We start from the raw sequence: 20,467 nt of genomic DNA on the forward strand, positions 1-20,467 counted from the left end.
ACCGTCTAATATTTTTTTCTTTAATATTGTGAAATTAATGTATTATGGTTTGTCTTTCACTCACTTCTAATATGTCTCTGATTGAAAACACAATATAAAAGAGTTAAACTAAAATTGCCAACATTATGACTGGCTTATGCTAAATAAATGGAAACAAAGTTGAGTTTACAAGATACTGGCTTGAATCAGTGGGCACTTATGTTCTGGATGTTTAGGGCAACATGAATAACAGAATTAAGGAAAGTTATTGGAATTTGACTGGAGTGTTTTAAAAAAGACAATTTGGTCATCATTTACTTTACATTATAGTTTTTCGAACTGTTATAATATACTTTTCTTGAACACAAAGTAGGGAATTTTTTTAAATGCCAGATCATGCCAGAATTAACTGCTTTAGGTGAGTTACTCCAACATAAAAGTGCTGAATTGTGGACCACACATTTCGCTTCAAGTGAAAGTCTGCCTATGTGTGACTGCGCATCTCAGATGCACTTTTGTGCCATTTATTCACTAAGCGAGCAGGATATTTGAAAGGAGTCGGTCATTTCTGAAACAAGCTGATCAGATGGGAAGGACGAAGGCAGGGGGAGAAAGAGGGAGAGAGTGTAGAGGGATGAAGCGCAGCTGTGCAAAGCACTTAGTCTCAGCCTTGAGCCTCAGCCCACAGAAATTTCAACACAATATGTTTTTCTTTCAGCCATTTGGTTTTGCATGCTGCATATTCTCCGCCCCTCCTTCCCTGATGTATGGCAAGGACCTTTGTTTGGGAAAGATTACTGGGACAGGGTTATGTTTCCCTAGGGAGGGATCCAATGGATGCACTTCCCTTCTTTGTTGCGGAAAGGGGAGTGTGACGCTAAGGAGCAGAGAGCTAATTAAATTTCACAGCCAGTGTGGGGAGGAGGAATGCCGTACAGAGGCATGCAGCACAGGACAGCGGAGCACAGCACAATACAGCAAAAAGCCACACAATGATGCACTGCACAGCAAGGCACAGTATAATAGGGTGGAAAGTCATACAGAGATGCACAACAAATCAAAGCACAAATCCCAGAACTGTGCAGACACGTTAGCACAGCCGGCCACAGCGTGGCATGACAAGGCACAGTGCAATAGAGTTTAAAACCATTAAAGGGATGCTAAGCATACCACATCCTAACCTTTCTCAGGCAGCATGGCACACCAGAGAATGACACAACCTCCATCACGAGCTGATTTTAAAAATTCATTTAGTTTAAAGTAACTCAATGTACAGGTAGAATAGGGATACAACTCACTTTGCATTGATGGCTCTTTACTGCCTACTGTAAGTTGCTCTAAACGGTGATAAAGCAAAAATCAATCATTTTAAAAAGTACAATGTACATTAATACTTAAAGTATATGTCAAAAAAATAATAATAATTGAGAGATTAAATAACTATTAATTTACTAATTGTAAAGACAATCCTTGAGCATTAGAGAATGGCCAAGTAAAAAAAGTAAATAACAGAAAATTGTGCATCCTTACCAGGTAGTTATTGAAAAGTAAAAAAAAAAAGATCTGCGCAAAACGAATAAAAGAGAACAAAACCTTTTCATCCCTAAATTGTTATTTTTCCCCAGCACCCCTTCACCTTCCACGTTGACGCAAAAGAGACAAACTCCTAAAAGCCCACCTGGGCCAATGCTGCTGCTGTGCGAACACTAACGTATTCATACAAATTTAATCTAAACCAACAGACCCTGAAACGTACACCCACACAGTGACTTTAGATCTCCATTTTTCTCTCACTCGCGCATGCTTATCTATGCATGCGCCCCCCTCACCCCCACACACACTCAAAGTCAAATACGCAAGCTATCTACTTGAAATGATAATTTGTTTAAACAGTTTGAATAATTCCACTTTGCGCATTCAGAGTGTGCATTAGGGCCGCTTGTGAAACTGTTCCCATTAAGTCCATACTACAATGTGCTGTAAATGCCTGCTTGGCTTAGTGAAGCGTTTCACAATAATGATTACAGAATGATACAGGGGCAGAAGGGGATGAGATGAAACCGTGCAGTGGGGGATGGGACATTGGACCCAAGAGGAAGGAATTTAGTGTTGAATTTTGAAACCGAACCAACGGATATGGATTCAATTGATGTTACTGTCTGGCTGTTAAAAGTAAAGTTCACCCACATAAAGAATTTCTATTTCACCATTGTGTGGGGCAAAATGCAATTTTACAATACAAGTCATTTTTTACCAAGGTGATGGGTGGCAGGGTGGGCCACTGGCTCTGTAGGCAATACCACCAGGGCGGCGGAGGGGTCCTGAGGCAGGGGCAAGACTGGCTGCAAGGGGCTTGGCATGGTTGTAGAGAAGCCTGGGGTCAAGTTCTGGTGCAATGCTGCATGACTGAGACCTGAACAGAGACATTAAGATTTTGAGTTATGTTTCAATACTAATGACCACTTCATTGATTATTAATTAAACTACTTCTAATTAAAATATACATGCAGAAACTCAAAGTACACTGTAATCTAACACCATCAAATTAGCAAAACAATTTGGCATTTGCTTACCATAAGAGTGTCCCATCCAAAGGGAGGGACTTCCTGTCCGAGGCATCCAGTGATGATGGGTGGGGTGGGCGTGAGCAGATGGCTCAGTGCCTAATTGGCTACCGCCTGGCACAATAAGGTGTGAGGTCAAATCTCCATGGCAACTACTGGAGGGGTGGATTCTGGCAAACTCAACTCTGTCTTTGTTTTCCCTGAGGGAAGGCCATCAGAATGGCACAGTGTTACTCTCCAAGGCAATAAAACTACAGTGCAGTATCCTAAAGTTGGACTTTTTTCATAGAAACAACTGACTGTGGAAAAAAACATGAATTCAACTGGAAACTAACAGCCATACCTGAGGAGGAGTTCTCTCTCTCTGTCAAATGGAGACAGTCCAAGCTGTTCCTCACAAACTCTTTTCCTCTCTTCATCCATCTCCCGCTCCAGCGGGTACATTGGGTGTCCAATACCTAACAGAGAACAGGTCAGGACCACAATCTGGACAACCACCACTATTTTGTATGGTCACTCCATGACAAAACTCAGTGTCTAAAAATGGGAACTACCCATCTCACTGCAGATTTGATCAGATTATATTTTGATGCACTGTATGTGATGTGAAAACAGTTTTTATAAATGAACATTTTTCACAATTTTTTGTTATTTTTCTTAAGATACCATTTAAATTCCACACCATAGAAAGTTATCACAGGAACCAAAGGCACATTTATAAAACATCCTGCTGTCTCTCTATCACTGTGCCCTGCCTGAAAAAGCAGCATTTACAGGTATCTAAAACAGTCAATGTGTTATAACTAGACAATATCCACTGGACGATAGCCATAGTGATTTAAACTGCTAATTGTCATCCTACATTTGCACAATCTTGGCATGTTTTTTCTTTTTTTTTGAGAGAGAGAGAGAAAATATTGTACACTGTGGTTTAATGAAGATATAAGAGCAATTTGGCAGTCAATGTAACACCTAAGACACTCAATCTGGCAAGGTTACTCCAACAAAATATCACTAGCTGACAAGTGATTTAGATTAACAACCGAAAACGTCTATTTGTGCCCATTCCCTTAATCACAAGTTATATTTTTACATATGAAGTTTCCAAAAGTTCATCAAGTACATCCAGTAAACTGAAAAATTATATATAGCTTGTTAGAATACACACTTGTACACACACACACACACACACACACACACACACACACACACACACACACACACACACACACACACACCAGACCTCCCATTGGGAGTCGCTTACCCTTCATGCTGGGCATCACTCTGCTATGGTGGCTGTGGGTGGGATGCCCGTCTGGCAGGCGGCACGGGGGCTCTCTCTGCCTGGCAACGGCCACTGCTATCCCTACAGGGGGCTGTCGCACCTCTCCCTCCCCCTGAGCTTCGCCTGAGTCCTTGCCCACCCGCTCTGAGCGCTCGTTCTCCCCAGATGACGAGGCTCTCCTGGGGGGCAGGGTCTGCTTTCCCTCCTGGAGAGCACAGCTCGAACCATTTCCACTTTTGTCGCTTCTTTCGTTCCTCTCACTTCTCTCCCCAGCTACTGCTCCCTGCTTGAGGCAGCCCAGACCACCAAATGGGCTCTTCTGAGTGAACAGCAGTGGTTGCTGGCTACTGTACTTCATCAGATTCCTCATGGCATTGCTTTCAGGTCCCTGAGGGCCCAGTGTGGCCTCCTGCGGGGCTGTTAGAGGGGGAAGAGGCCCTTGGTCCACACGTGAAGTCTGGGAAGCAGCACCCAAAGAGTTGTAAGCCTTGTGTGGTTCTTCATCTGGCCGAGGCTGGGGTCCTCGCACTTCCCAGGAGGGATGAGTTCCGGTCCGATTCCCGCCGTATCCTTGTGATGCTGACTCCATGTCCATTTTCCTCTTGTCTTGTGTGGTACTGTTAGGCTCCATCTCTGGACCCTGTCCACCAGTGCTAGCCCTGTGCTGCTGATGACGTATTCGTGCAACCCTCTGGCTGCTTTTCTGAGTACACTCAACCTCCGTGGCTCCTTTACCTTCGGACGATGCCCTGTTTGACGGACCTGAGTGAGAACAGTCCCGGAAAGGTGGAGTGCTGGCATAAATGCTACTCTTAGCTTGGTGGCCACCCTTCGTCCCCTGTGGCAGAGAGGGACGAAAGGCATCAGATTCCTCACTGCTGTCCAAGCTACATGAACGTGCTGAGTGGGTATGCTGATTCTGACTGTGCTGAACCTCGTTTGTGCGTAAATGGGGGCCGGGGGGCCAGTCTGGACTCTTGTCTGCTTTACCATATGCATGTTGCTGCTGGGAAGATTTTCTTTGGCAGCTATTCTGAGGCAGTAGGTTAGCTGCTCGACTTCCACTGCTACTCCTCTCAGGAGTTTTCGTTTCTTTCCCTGCACTGCCACCAACTGCAATCATACCACCTCCCACACCTCGACAGTGATGGTTCCCCAGCTGGAATGGTCCACTGATTTTATCTCCCAGTGGCCCCACAGAGGGCACAAAGGTGGGCCCTGTAACCTCAGAGTCTCTGCCAAGGCTCTTTTCCTGAGCAGTGGGCATGGTCAGTGGAGCAGGGGGAGGTGGACAAAAGAGCTCTGCATGGGGATGATGAGGATGGTGATGGTGTGGATGATTCGGATGCAGCCAGGATCCTCCCACTGCAGAGCCTAGGCCCAGAGGTGGGGGCATGGAGTAGGGCATTGGGTGGGCATGGCCCAGCATGGCACTGTGACGAAGGCAGTCTGAGGCTGGCTCGCTAATTCGCATTTCTCCACTGACCCCTTCCTTGCAACAGTGACTGTCTCCACTTGTCTGCCGGCCAGTCCCCAGACTGGAGGCTCCAGGACCCACACAACTGGGTAAAGAGCCCCTGGTGGCCGCCCCTGGATCAGAGCCATTCTGCGTCTTAGTGCTAAGCAGGCAGGAGCTAAGGTGCTTGGGGTCATCTTTGTGCCGAAAGTCATCTTCTAGGCCTTGGGGATGATGCTGTGGATGATGCTGGTGGTGGTGATGAAGGGTGGGAGGACCATGATGACGATCCTGCTTAGATTCTTGTTTACTCTTTTCTTTTTCTTTTCCTCCGGGTCCTACTCTTCGCTCCGCTACACCTGTCTCTTTGGAGCTCTTCTGGGAAACTGTGCTTCCAGGTTCCCTCTCACGACTGCAGGAGTCCAGCGGGTGGGCAGGAGCAGTTCTAGAAAGCGGTGGGAGGCTGTGATTTGCAGAGAGAAGGTGGGGCTGCGATGGGAGGCTTCGTAGATAGAAATCTAAGGAAAGAAATCAAATTTAGACATAGTTTTGCATGTCTAAGTTTTGTAGGCTGCTTGACAAAAGAAACTGAACCTCACTCACCTTTCTGAGTGTCATAGAAACGGTGCTGTCCATAAAGTACGCTGCTGTTGCCATGGTGATCCAGGGGGCTCATGGGCAGGAAGGTGGGGGCTAGACTCCCTGAAAAGCGGGGATACCCTGGGGCTGAGAGAGAGAGAGAGAGAGAATGGAGAGAGAACATTGTCAGGATAAACAAATGTAACAAAAGAGAGTGACAGTTTTGGCCTTTTGCTGTGGCTGGACTCAGGTTCATGAAGCCCTAAAGCACGGTACAACCTTTCCCAGAAACCCCTGCACAAACAAGTTCAGTTCTTTACCCGACATTTATGAGTAGCTTAACTAAACAAGAGCTTTCAGAACTTCTGTTTACAATAATTTAACACCTTGTTAGAAATATGTATGTTTTACATGTTTGTTTATGTAGAAACTTTTATTTCTTCCATTAACGGCGAAAGGCAAGAAAAGAAAAAAGGAGAAAAAAGAAGAAAATGTGGCATATGTATTTGTAAACAATGTAAACATTGTCACATTTAACATTATTATCTCTTGTTCAAATACATTATGAACAGCAGCAACACTAATTATTTTCTTTGCTCTCTATTTCCACCTGGGGATGCCCATCCCAAGGCCTTTAGAGATTGCGCAGCGCCACTTGATCAGATCCAAGACATACAGTATGAAGAGATGATTCAAACCATTCTAGGACTTCGAGGACAACACATACACTTAATATACAGGTACACTTCATTGAACACGTACACTTACACATTACCCTCTTTTGGAAGGACACTATACACCAGGGGTCACCAATCTCTGTCCTGGGGGGCCGGTGTCCCTGCAGGGTTCAGCTCCAACTTGCCTCAACTCACCTGCCTGGTTGTTTCAAGTATACCTAGTAAGACCTTGATTAGCTTGTTCAGGTGTGTTTGATTAGAGTTGTAGCTAAAATCTGCAGGACACCGGCCCTCCAGGAACAAGTTTGGTGATCCCTGCTATACACTATATAATTGCAGGTTAACTATCTTAATATATAATGTCCGCCCTATACACAACTGCTCAACTGTTCTGATTTTGATTGTAATGCAATAATAATCTGAAAGCCACCACACGTTCATTGCATGTCTGCATTGTCTTCTGAAGCGCAAGTTGAAGTGCAAGAAATTTGGCGACTTTTTTTTTTCTCTTTGACTGAAATGGAAACCTGTATTATTTACGATTCTTTTATACACTATTTCAGTTTTGCGCATTAATTTAACTGGCATTCTTGGATTGAAACATAGCTAATGACTCATTAACAAATGACACTACATAAAGACACAAACTAATACAAGATATTCTATTAACAGCTATGCCTTTACATCCCAAAGGCTCTAAGGGAGGTAAATGGCCTCACAGCTTGACTCTGCATCTTTAAGGATACTGAACTGTGTCCTGAGACAGTGAAGGCTACAGTATAGGGTGTATTTATGTGTAAACCAAGCACATGGCTGAAACCCAACCACAGAGCAGCAGAGGTCAATGGCCAGGCACACAGGGGTCACGCACTTAAGCCGCCCACAACACAGAGCTATTACAGCCATCTGTAGAGTGTGTGTGTGTGTGTGTGTGTGTGTGTGTGTGTGTGTGTGTGTGTGTGTGTGTGTGTGTGTGTGTGTTTCATTCTGCCAGTGAATTGGTAGTATAGAGTATCCTAGTCTTTTTAAGTGTGCGCTCCTGTGTTTGTGCATGCATTTGCTTGAGACATCCTGTCCTTGCACACAGTTTAATTGGACGCAGTTAAAAGTTTAACGGTCTGAGTCCAAAGTAAACAGCAGTCCATAATGCTCATCCTCTGCATTCCACAGAGCCATTGTCCCACAGCATACAAAACACACACAGACATTGTCATGACCCTGTCAGTCTTGACACAATAGAACGCTCTGAAAGAAAGCCAACCGGTATTAGGAATGCATCAAATATTGGTGTCATAACCAAACAAAGTCAGTCAGTATCGCCAACATCTTTTTTTATTTATGCCAAATTTAAGCAGCTATTTATGAGTAATCCCAAACTACTGACAGTATGAAGTTTAATTTCACTAAAACTGCTTTGAGAAACAGCTTGACTACACTGCAGACCAATTCCAGCATTATGAATGCGACTTTTGCAGTAAAAACTCAAAACATAAACTCACATATAAAGCATATGTTGACATCATATTCAAAACATCCGATTATATTTTCCAAAACATTTAACCACTGAGTAATGGGATCAGAAAAAATACCAATCTTTAATAGGAATGCAACCATTATAGATTTTGGTTGTACGATTATAGTCAGGAATAATCACAGTTTTAGTCAAATTTAAACTTTTAATGACCCTTTTAAGACGATTATGAATTAAATTTTATACTTATACAGTCCTGAACACTAATTATTATTATGGACGTGACATCTCTGCGTTATGGATGTGACAGATGTGAAATTGGCACTTGTTTGACATTGGTAAATCAAATATAATTGTTTCAAAACATTGTTGACTATGTTTAAAAAAACATTGTACAAGTCTACACAAAAAAACGTAGAAAGGGTTTAGCTATCTTTGTAAAAAATAATGACAAAATTGACCTCTGCACACATCAAGAAAGAATTTAAATACAGTAACAGACAGCAGAGGCCTAAATGAAACCTTTGTGAAACACATATATCAATAACGAGCAAGACGGCGTGCGTGAGAAAGAAAGAGTGTGAGTGTGATAGAGACAGAGCATATCATTTTGAGAGACAGATTATACCGTAGGAGAGACGGAGCATAAGTGTCTATGTAGGTACATGTGTGAGTGTGTCTGAAAAAAAGGAGAGAGAAAGATTGAGAGACAAAGAAGGAGGGGAAAGTTCTCCCCCTCTCCTGCCTCTCCTACTAATTGACACCAGTGGAGCGTCCTGCTGACAGTGACATCACAGGGGAGTCCAGATGTGTAATATCTAGCCTTCTGGCTGCACCTGTTTCCTACAGCCACAGAATTTCAATTTTATCCACACACACACATATGTGGTGCACACACACATGCGCATGCTCTTGTGGCATGTGCTGATACAGAAAGACACACACATTAGGTGTGTGCATGTGCTAGGAACAGAGAGACAGGGATATTGGATTAAAGGTAATAATGTTGTAAATAATGTTCAGTTTCTTTAACAGACCATTTTGCTTTCAATGTATCATGAGGAGCCTGTGGTGTTCATTTTATTTAGCTTGTATGTGGATTATTGATGTGATGTTGCATTTTCATAGACAAAATTGAATAAAATTTGTATTGACATTTAAAATGCAGTAAATAATTAAACATTTATTTGTCTTGCGTAAATCTCCTGTTATAAAAAGTGCAGTGTTATTACATTTTTTAATCAAATCCCAAAACTGTCATGTGGTGTCTCAAGCATAGTTCAATAAATTACCATTACATAAAAAATAAAATGTTAAAATATCAATTATTATTTTTTAATATATTAATTTTATAAAAATGTATATAAATAAACGCCTCAGGCCTAATATTAAGTAACTAATAAGTGTCTATTTTAGTAAATGACAATCTTTTTTTGTTCATATATTTTTAAAAACATGAACCTGACATTTTGTCACTGAAAATCCTGTCTTCTGGTGTGACATTATACGCTAATTTTAAACCGCCAATTCCACTGAAAACTTTAATTATTTGAAGGACCCCATTCAAGCAACACGGTAGCTCAGCACTGTGTTGTTAGCACTGTGGCCTCACAGCAAGAAGGTTGCTGGTTCGATCACTGACTGGATCAGTTGGCATTTCTGTGTGGAGTTTGCATGTTCTCCCTGTGTTGGCATGGGTAACAATAATAAGCTAAATTGGCCATAATGTATATGTGTGAATGAGTGTATGGATGTTTCCCAGTACTGGGTTGCAGCTAGAGGGGCATCCGCTGTGTAAAACATATTCTGAATAAGTTGGCGGTTCATTCCGTTGTGGCGACCCCTGATGAATAAAAGGACTATGCGAAGAAAAATTAATAAATGAAGGACCCCTTTCAAGATTGTGTGACTGAAGCCCCTTGTGAAACCTAATATGCACACAATTTGTTTTTACAAAACCACAATAAAATCCAACAGTCCAACAGATCATGAAAGAAAAAATATTACAATCTCAGATTACAATTTCAATCAAATGACTCGTATATTATAAGGAGTTGTTGTTTTTTCAATATTTTGTTTAACATTTATATGATTTAAAACATTGATGCAAATGACTAATAATAATAATAATAATGACAAAAAAAGATACAGAAGAGTTGTTTCTCTTTATTTTTGTTCATTAACACCACAGGACGTTTTTACGGTACAATTCAGTATGAACAAAAAAAAAACTGAAAGAATTGCTAACATTACAATATCACATAACAATATTTATATTTTATATTATATATTCATTCATTTTTCTTCGGCGTAGTCGCTTTATTCTTTAGGGGTTGCCACAGTGGAATGAACCGCCAACTATTCCAGCATATCATTTAAACAGCGGATGCCCTTCCAGTTGCAACTCAGAACTTGAAATCACCTAAACACTCTCACATTCACACACACACTCATACTCTATGGCCAATTTGGTTTATTTAATTCACCTATAGCGCATGTTTTTGGACTGTGGGGAAAACTAGAGCACCCGGAGAAAACCCACACGAACATAATTAATAGATGCCTCAGGCTAGTACATAAGAGTTATTTTCTTAGGACATTTTTACAGTAAAAGTCAGTAAAAAGAACAAAAAAAATTAAAGAATTGATTAAGTTATATTTATAATATTATAAATAATATATTATATATAAAGGCAACACTGTGGCGCAGTAGGTAGTGCTGTCGCCTCACAGCAAGAAGGTCGCTGGTTCGATCCTCGGCTCAGATGGCGTTTCTGTGTGGAGTTTGCATGTTCTCCCTGCATTTGTGTGGGTTTCCTCCGGTTGCTCCGGTTTCCCCATAGTCCAAAGACATGCGGTACAGATGAGGCTGGAAGGGCATCTGCTGCGTAAAAATGTGCTGGATAAGTTGGCGGTTCATTTCGCTGTGGTGACCCCAGATTAATAAAGGGACAAGAAAATGAATGAATATTATATAAATAATTTTCTCAAACATCAGATTTTAAACTACATAAATATGTCAATTTTCGTTTCTTCAAAAATGGTGATTTAACAACTACCCCCTATAAGTCTTGCATCTAAAAATGCAGATTTTCAATAAACTGTATTTTATGAATCACCATGCTTTCGGCTAAAACTCTTGGATGCCCTGAGAACTGACCCAAAACATGCGGAAATAAAAACTGAAGGACCAGACCAACATGGATGAGCCGAGGCCAGGGCAGAGAAGAGCAGAGCAGAGGAGGCAACGATCACCACAATCCCTCCCTTCCACAATTAATTTAAATGCCAACAATTAGAGCAGAGCGGCCCGGCAGTCTGAAAGCAATCACACTCTAATGATGAGCAATAAACGCAGTCCAGCGCAGACCATTACAGGCTGGAGAGACGAGACGCATGCACACACAGAACTAATCAAACACACTTATTGTAAACTACAGCTCCCCAGTCTGAATGAAAACTGTATTCATCTAAATGAAGAATGATGGAGCCACAGGAGCTCAGTGTGCCAGATCAAACTGAGATCGGGCTCAGGAGCCAAGACACTGTTTTTGTTCTGTAAGACTGAGAAGCAGTGAAAAGTACAGGTGGGGAGTGTTGGACAGTATCCCAAACAAAGTCAATGAGGATCTGTGGTTGTGTGTGTGTGTGTGTGTTGGAGAGGGAGGGAGAGAAGCAATGGAGCCACACAGAACTACCCTTTCAATCATACACTCACAGACATTAACACTGGCGAGCTGAGCACCAATGCTTCTTTTATGGAGATCATTTTCTCTTCAGTCTATGAGGAATTATCATCAAAATCTTCACTGCCATGTCATTCCTCACCTACCACCCTATTTCTCTCTAATATATGGGTCAAAGACGAGACGTCCCATTTTGGCGTCCACGTCAAATTAAATTTACCACCATCAAGTGCTTTTATATACTTACACAGAAAGCATATTAAGGGCGCGTATCTATTTTAACGTTCCAAATCGATTTTGTGAAAAAATGGATAAATGCAAGAGAAGTGATGTTACATTGACGTTCAATATATATTTATTTAATTATTCCTTTTGGCATTTTAAAGATAAACGGGTGGTTTGAAGCATAGTGACCATGTATAAAGATTTCAATGTCAATTCATTAAACAGAGTCAGTCAAATATCATGAAATAAATCATGTTCTAAATATGCCTGAAAATGTTTCGGTATATGGACTATCTTCCTAGTGTGATTTATAGCAAAAACCTTTGTAAAATATTTAGAATTTGAGAATCAATTTATTGTTGGGTATTATAAGTAACGATATCAATGACAGAAGAAAGAAAACAAAGTTGGATGATAATAACTACAGTCAATCTGTTCCAATCTCTAAGTAGTGTAACTCAATAGCCATTCCATGACACAGTCGTATAACTTTACATGCAGGGGACAATAAAGCGTATCAGATTACTGCCTGTCATGTTCATGACAAACTCAACACCAATGTAAAGCACAAAACCCACTGCACATAATGTGGCCTACTGTACAAGGGCAATGTAGTCACACACACAGCCCGCAAAATCCATAAGCAAAGTTTCCTGACAAAAGAAAAATGAGTGAAACGTGTTTTGTTTGTGTTTTGATTATCTATTTTATTACAGTTAATCAAATCACAAATAAAACATTTATTTATGTACAGTGCTCAGCATATATAAGTACACCCCTCCCACAAATCTATCTTTTAAATTCATATTTTTAATAGGAAGCTTTACAATATTATATTTGTGCATTTACATTAGATTAGTCAGTACTGAAGCCAAATCTGGAGCTTATCTTACAAAATAACTTAAGATAATGGTCCAAAAACTAGTACAGCCAAATTTATAAGTTATAGAAAAATACTTAATAAATATTTTAAAAAGACGAAAAATTAAGAGCAACAAAAAAAATGAAAAAACTGTGGACATTTTGTAGAGCGTAATTTTTTGTGCAATATTTTGCTTGAAATTAATTGTATTATCTAAATCATAACTTCTAAATATGTTTAGTGACTAAAATATTATTTTAATGAATAAATAATTAATAAAAATCTTTTTAATCAATCTGTTTTGTTTAAATTCACTAAAATACATGGCCTATATTTACTAAGAAATAGATAAAAATATTATTTTCAAAATGGGGTGTACTCAATTATGCTGAGCACTATGTATGATGTATTTATCTTGACTGACAATAAGTGATGTTTTATAAACAAATTTCGGGAGAAGCATGATCAGTTTTAACGAGGCTGAAACATTATTGACAATCATTCTATTATCCAATCAGCTTAAAACCAGACCCCTATGAATAGTCAAGCACATCCTACCTCTGTTTGGGGGTTGGGGGGAGGGGCACATTCTGGAGCCGGGCTAGACACTGTGCTTGAACCCCTATCACTCTCTCTATCCTGATATCTCCCCGGAGAGCAGGTCAAATATGCATATTAAATTCAGTCAAATATCGTATTTTTGAAATGCAATTATTTTGTTTGCACTGTAAAAATTGTACATAATTTCAAACTAAAACAATTTATACAGTGATACAGTAGTCATAGTATCATAATAGATAAGAATAAATTTCCTTAATACTGTTTATATAGTGAATAACAATTAATTGACTTTCCCAAAATTCCCAGCATGACACTTCAATTTTTATGCCTTTTTGCTGACATTGTTGTGGTTCTTTTTAGTTTTCCCCTAAAGTGATGTGCATTACAAATTAATGTTACATATAATGTTGATAAATAATGTTAATTTCATTACTTTAATGTCTGTGTAAAAAAGATATGATGTGTAGAACACAATAAATGAATGACATACAGGAGGTTATCGTAAAAATGAGAAATTACTTTTACAGTTGTACTGTATTTGTAAAATCGAAAAACTGCAAGATACCTGTATGGTAATTAGGCAAATCATTGTGTAACAATGGTTTGTTCTGTAGACAATCAAAATATTGTTTAAAGGGGTTAATAATATTGACTTTAAAATAGTAAGAAAAAAAATTATTACTGTTTTTATTGTGGCCAAAATAAAACAAAAACGACTTTTTTCAGAAGAAAAAAATGATAAGAAATACTGTGGGAAAATATTTGCTCTGTTAAACATTATTTGAGAAATATTTGAGAAAGAAAAAAATCTAAGGAAATTGAATAATTTTGTTTTTCATTTGACAAATAAATATGTCTCTTATATATAGAGTGGGGAGTACAATATACAAAGAAACCAGGGCTGACACAAGCGTGCCCATCTAGCCCTCTAATTGCAGCGAAGCGGCAGAACGAAGCAGGCAGACGGAGGGAGGAGAGAGCAGAACAGAGAGGGGAAGAGGAGGAGGAGAGGAGGGCATCTTGTCAGCTCTGTTAATTGCGAGATGTGCTGAATCAACGGCTGCAAAACGCAACCACTGTGGCAGAAAGAAAAGAAAAAGCCCCACAATGCCACTTCACTTCAAAACCTGCGGTGAAACATAAAACCTCAGGTGGCATAAAGAACAAGAAAAGAGGATGTTCAATAAAGAGTTATGTTTATATTTTTAACTAATAGCGCTGATGAAAAAACCTTTCCAGAAAGTAAGATTATTCATTAGCCGGAGGGAAAACACAGATGGAGAAGGAATGAGATTTTGACAAAACGCTCATTGTTTTCTATTTAAAAGCATTTACGTGCTGTGTTCTGTTTTAATATATTTTATAATGCAATTTATTCCCGTGACTGCAAATCTGAAATTTCCAAAGCCATTAACATTAATCATTTAGAAATCGTTTTAATATGTTGATTCGCTGTTCAAGAATCATTTCTTATTATTAATGTTTAAAACAGTTGTTGTGCCGCTTAAAGGAGCTGTATGTAGAGTTTTAATTTATTATTACTGAACTGCAGCCAGCAACGTTTTGCTCTTATTCACACTCATGCACATGTCATGTACAACAGAACAAGCATGATTCAAGCCTCCAATATACTAACGGCAATGGAGTTTTTTGTGCAGAAGTACAAAAAAAGGTCTTTGCCACAATTGACTTTAAATAAACATTTCAATGTAGAGCTGCACAATTTTGGAAAAATTGAACATTGCGATGTTTTATTTTTCTGTGATATACACTCACCGGCCACTTTATTAGGTACACCTCTCCAACTGCTCGTTAATGCAAGTGTCTAATCAGTCATTCACATGGACACTTTGGGCCCATTAGTACCAATTAAGCATCGTGTCAATGCCACAGCCTACCTGAGCATTGTTGCTGACTAGGTCCATCTCTTTTTGACCGCAGTGCACCCATCTACTGATGGCTACATCCAGCAGGATAACACGCCATATCCTAAAGTTCGAATGATCTCAGACTGGTTTCTTGAACATGACGTTTACTGTACTCAAATGGCCTCCACAGTCACCAGAGCTCAATCCAATAGAGCACCTTTGGAATGTGGTGGAACGAGAGATTCACATCATGGATGTGCAGCCGACAAATCTGTAGCAACTGCGTGATGCTATCGTGTTAATTTGGACCAAAATCTCAGAGGAATATTTCCAGTACCTTGTTGAATATGCCACAAAGAATTAAGGCAGTTCTGAAGGCAAAAGGGGGTCCAACCTGACACAAGTAAGGTGTACCTAATAAAGTGGAAGGAGTCTACATTGCGATATCAATACAATTTCATCAGATGATTTGAAAAGCTCTATTTATAATGAAATCATTTAGTTTTGATTGATTTGGATAATTTTGTAATGGTGTATAAATAAAATAAGAAAATAAGAGATAAAAGTGCTACAAGCAGTGCTTTATGGTTTTCCGGAGAGTTAAACAGTGGTCATATATTCAGATACATTAATTCTTCTGTCCATTCATAAATTTTCCTTCAGTTTAGTCCCTTATTTAGGTCATTCCAGCATTTTTTAATGCAGTGGGTGCCCTTCCACCTGCAACCCAGAACTGGGAAACACCCATCCACTCATTCACTACAGCCAATTTAGTTGATTCAATTCACCTATAACCTTTGGACTGTGGGGGAAACCAGAGCATCTGGTGGAAACCCACACAAACAGAGGGAGAACATGAAAACTCCACACAGAAATGCCAACTGGTACAGCCGGGACTCGAACCAGCGACTTTCTTGTTGTGAGGCGACAGTGCTAAACACTGACCCACCATGCCACCAATATTCAGTTACAGTAATTGAAGAATCAAATGTAATGTAAGATGTACAGTAACACTTTACAGTCTTCATTGCTGCTCATTCATTCATTCATTCATTCATTCTTTTTTTTTTCCAGCTTAGGACCATTTAGCCTACCCAATTCACCTGTACCGCATGTTTTTGGACTGTGAGGAAAACCGGAACACCTGGAGGAAACGCACACGAATGCGAGGAGAACATGCAAACTCCACACAGAAATGCCAACTGACCTAGCCAAGGCTTGAACCAGCGACCTTCTTGCTGTGATGCCACAGCACTACCTACTGCGCCACCCCATTGCTGATTAACTACACTAAAAAATGCAGGGTTCCACACAATTCATTCATGTTTTCCACAAATTGATTAAATAAACACTTTTAACAAATTTATGTGGATTGAACATAAAAAATTAAGTTGTCCCAATGAAATCTCAAGAATTGTGTTGCTTTAGCTCATTTTAAAAAAGTTTGAAGGAGTAAAAAAATTTTTTTTTTTGAGTAAACAATCCACAAATCAATCCTGCAATGTGACTATTGCGAATGCCCACATTACGATGTTGATGTTGAAATGATATATTGTGCAGCCCTATTTCAATGTCTTCAAAACTGCAGAGAGATGATTAGATGAATATTTATTACAGTTTTTTTTGACTGAAATAATTAAAATTACACTGCTAGGACAGCTGGGACCACAGACTAAATACAGCTGTCTATGCCAGACAACAGTTGGAATTATTCTCGTTTCTTTGCATATTGCATTGATGTTACAGTACAGAACATTTCTTTCTGCATTATGCTGATTGTAAGTATTTATTTAATGTTTCATAGAACAGAATGCTCCTATAAGTGCATGTAAATATCAAATCCTTTTGATTTTACCAGAAAAATGTAGGTACTAAACACGTAGTACCTACATTTTTAGGTACTACGTAGTACCTTAATACCTACCTCCATGTAGGTATTAAACACGTTGCCATTTTTCTCAGAAAACATATTTCTAAAGGTGCCGTTGACTTAAATTTTTTTTATAGATATTAATAAAAACCAAAGTAATCCATATATATATATATATATATATATATATATATATATATATATATATATATATATATATATATATATATATATATATATATATATATATGTGCAATGAAACAAATCTAATTACTTACAAATGAAGTTATGTGTAATAAAATAAAAAAAATGATGCAGAGAAAAAGTATTGAACACATGAAGGAAGGGAGGTGTAGAAAGGAAGTGAAAGCCCAGACAGTATCTCTGAGCAGTTTTTTCAGCAATCCTCTGCCCTTTATCATTGTAAATGAATATTAGCTGCTTCAGTCCAACATATTCTTTACCAGGATGATGAAGATAAAACCAGGGTGGACATTTCAACAAGACAACGATCCAAAACACCGTCAAGAAAACTCTCAAATGTTTCAGAGAAAGAAAATCAAGCTGTGGAATGGCCCAGACAATCAACTGACTTGAATTCAATCCAGATTTGATAGACGAGACCAACAGAATCATCAAGGTTTTTACACTCAGTTGAAGTCTGTGAAAAACTCTCACCTGAGCAATTCATGTGACTTTAAGTTTAAGTCTTTAAGCTTTAAAAAAAAAAAAAAACTCTTGTTCAAAGTAATAAATGTTTCAGTAGTTCAGTACTTTCTCCTTGTGTAATGTCCTTATTATTACACATATCTCATTTTTCAGATCTTTTTGTTTTGTTTTATTTGCATGTTTGTATTGTTTGGGTTTTTCCACAAATCTGGTACAATTCCATGTCAACAGCTCCTTTAGAAACATTAAAAACATGTTCAAAACTTATTTTCCCCACTGTAGACAACCTATGGAAGCTGTTTTAACAATTTACATTCACTCTTTAAAACGAAAACTGATAGTAAAAGATAAGAAATTCAGTGCAGTAATAAACCAGAAATGTGTTTATAAAAAATAGAAGCAAAAATAAATAGTAGAGAGGTAATGAGAGATGATGAGCTATTGATAATCAATAGTAATAGAAGGTGTTAGAACCTCAAAAGCAACAAATAATAGACTAAAGGAAAGTTTTAAAAGGGACGGAGGTGAAAATTATAGAGGGGCCAACAAAAAAAGAAAAGCCTTAATGTAGAGGAAGAGTGGTTCAGCACATCAAGGAGAAAGAACTCAGGTATTGAATGAGTGAGAGATAAAAGAAAGATGGACAATGAGACGGGGAGAAAGAGAGTATGCGTATGAAAAAGAGAAAGAGAGAGAGAGAGAGAGCGTCTCGGGTGGCAGATCTGTGTGTTGGCTGAGCGCCCGACACTGGAGTTTGGCCAGCTGGCAGTTTGCCGATTGGGGCTTCCTGGATTCAGTCCTTAAAAACAATCATTTGGACAGAGTGTATGAGAGCGTGTGTGTGTATGTGTGTGTGTGTAGGGGGGGAGAACATATATTTGAGCGGGTGTACATGAGCTACTGTAACCAATTATTTTCCTCTTACACTCTCATTTATTATGAAATATACAAACTGTCTCCACGTCTTTTCCCAGGCTAAACACACACACACACACACACACACGCATTCGCAGTCACTGCATGCAACGTGCCAAGCCAAGCCTGGCTTCCTCCACCAGCTGGGACTTCAAAGGTGATCCCCTCTCTGTTGCTTTGAGCCAATTCCCTCGCTCTCCTTTTCTCTCGCACACAAACCTTACGCACACTCAAAGTATAAACTCTTAGAGCTTTTGCTGTTCTGACTTCACTTCTACCTGCTCCAGGCGTTTTACATTAACACCCAGCGAAGCACTCAGCTGTGCGGTTAATGCCTCACACAACACTTGTTTAGAGGATTTAGAGGGCACGAATGTGTGTGCGTTTGTGTGAGTGTGTGTGTGAAAGAAGGATAGAATAAACACTAGCATCCTCTGGTCAGGCACAATCACAACCTGATGTTCCTCAGAGGGGTTCACACAGATGGGATAAACAGGTGTCCGGGCGGCTTTTAACTTGATATTAAGTATAAACAGAGAGAGATTCACTTTAGCTTTAAAGGAAAATGCTAATCAAAAAAATAAAAACAAAAAGAAGTTAAAATTTTAACAACAAGTATGCTAGTCTCATTGCACGTGTGACTTATCACGTTCTACATAATGAGTATGAGTTGTTACCTTTACCATATCTGTAGATTAAGCAGATATGAAAACTCTTTTTATCCGGTGAGCGTTAAGCTATTAAATAGTGGTGGTTTAGACTGAGAGTATCTCTGTTTTTATTTATTTATGTGTATATATGGAAGTGGGTACACTCTCAAAAATAAAGGTACGCAAGTTGTCACTGAGGTGGTATATTTTCAAAAGGTACACATTTGTACTTCAACGGTCCATATTGGTTTTACAAAAGTATATATTACTATCTACAAATTTTAAGAGGAACACTTTTGTACTTTAGGTAATAATAAGTACCCTTGAGGTATTAATGTTGACCTTTTAGGTACAAAGTTCTACCTTTTACCTCAGTGACAGATCGCGTACCTTTATTTCTGAGAGTGTATGCAACTTTTTGGGGATGGGGGTATAGATTTATTGATTTATATACCTATCTGGTTTGTTGTATGTTTGTTTTGTTTTTTTATGTATGTGATGTCTGCAGCTGAGGGCAAGAGCTCAAGACAAATTTCCCCACTGGGACAATAAAGTTTTACCTTACCTTACCTTACCTTACCTTACCTTACCTTTTCTTTCCTTTCCTTTCCTTTCCTTTCCTTTCCTTTCCTTTCCTTTCCTTTCCTTTCCTTTCCTTTCCTTTCCTTTCCTTTCCGCCACATTGTTACAAATTTGTACAATTTGTCTTTTTCTTTCTATTTTCTTGCTATTTAATTTTTCTATTTTTTTTGTAGGGACAACCTAATAGTTTTATTTTAAATCCACCAAAATTTGTAAAAAAAATAAAATAAAATAAAAAATAACAAGTTAACTTAATTCCTTCATGTTGCCCCAACACAAATTAATTTTGTGGAACCCAGCATTTTTTACAGTAGAAGAGTCAAGTTAAAAAAGACAGCCAATAAAGGGAAATTAAATGACACACAAGCTACTGCAAATAATAGGTACAGTTGAAGTCAGAATTATTAGCCGCCCTTTGAATTTTCTTTTTTCTATTTTAAATATTGTTTTAAATGATGTTTAACAGAGCAAGGAAACTTTCACAGTATTTAGAATAATATTCTTTCTTCTGGAGAAAGTATTATTTGTTTTATTTCGACTAGAATGAAAGCAGCTATTAATAAAAAAA

The 20,467-nt window shown here is 38.9% G+C and overlaps 1 protein-coding gene across 4 annotated transcripts in view; it reads right to left on the minus strand.

The window, feature by feature from the left end:
- The window catches only part of bahcc1b (BAH domain and coiled-coil containing 1b), a 160,132-nt gene that overhangs the window by 48,749 nt on the left and 90,916 nt on the right, over positions 1–20,467 (minus strand). For all 4 annotated transcript variants that reach the window (XM_087276649.1, XM_087276650.1, XM_087276651.1 and 1 more), the window contains exons 4-8: positions 5,888–6,010; positions 3,808–5,802; positions 2,887–3,001; positions 2,553–2,743; positions 2,234–2,392 (exon numbers count right to left, since the gene is read on the minus strand). In XM_087276649.1, coding sequence (XP_087132775.1) covers positions 2,234–2,392; positions 2,553–2,743; positions 2,887–3,001; positions 3,808–5,802; positions 5,888–6,010 — 2,583 coding nt within the window. The remainder of the gene's footprint in view (positions 1–2,233; positions 2,393–2,552; positions 2,744–2,886; positions 3,002–3,807; positions 5,803–5,887; positions 6,011–20,467) is intronic.

The sequence above is a fragment of the Danio rerio genome, chromosome 12, assembly GCF_052040795.2.
Source record: "Danio rerio strain M-AB ecotype USA chromosome 12, GRCz13ab, whole genome shotgun sequence".
Taxonomy (NCBI): domain Eukaryota; kingdom Metazoa; phylum Chordata; class Actinopteri; order Cypriniformes; family Danionidae; genus Danio; species Danio rerio.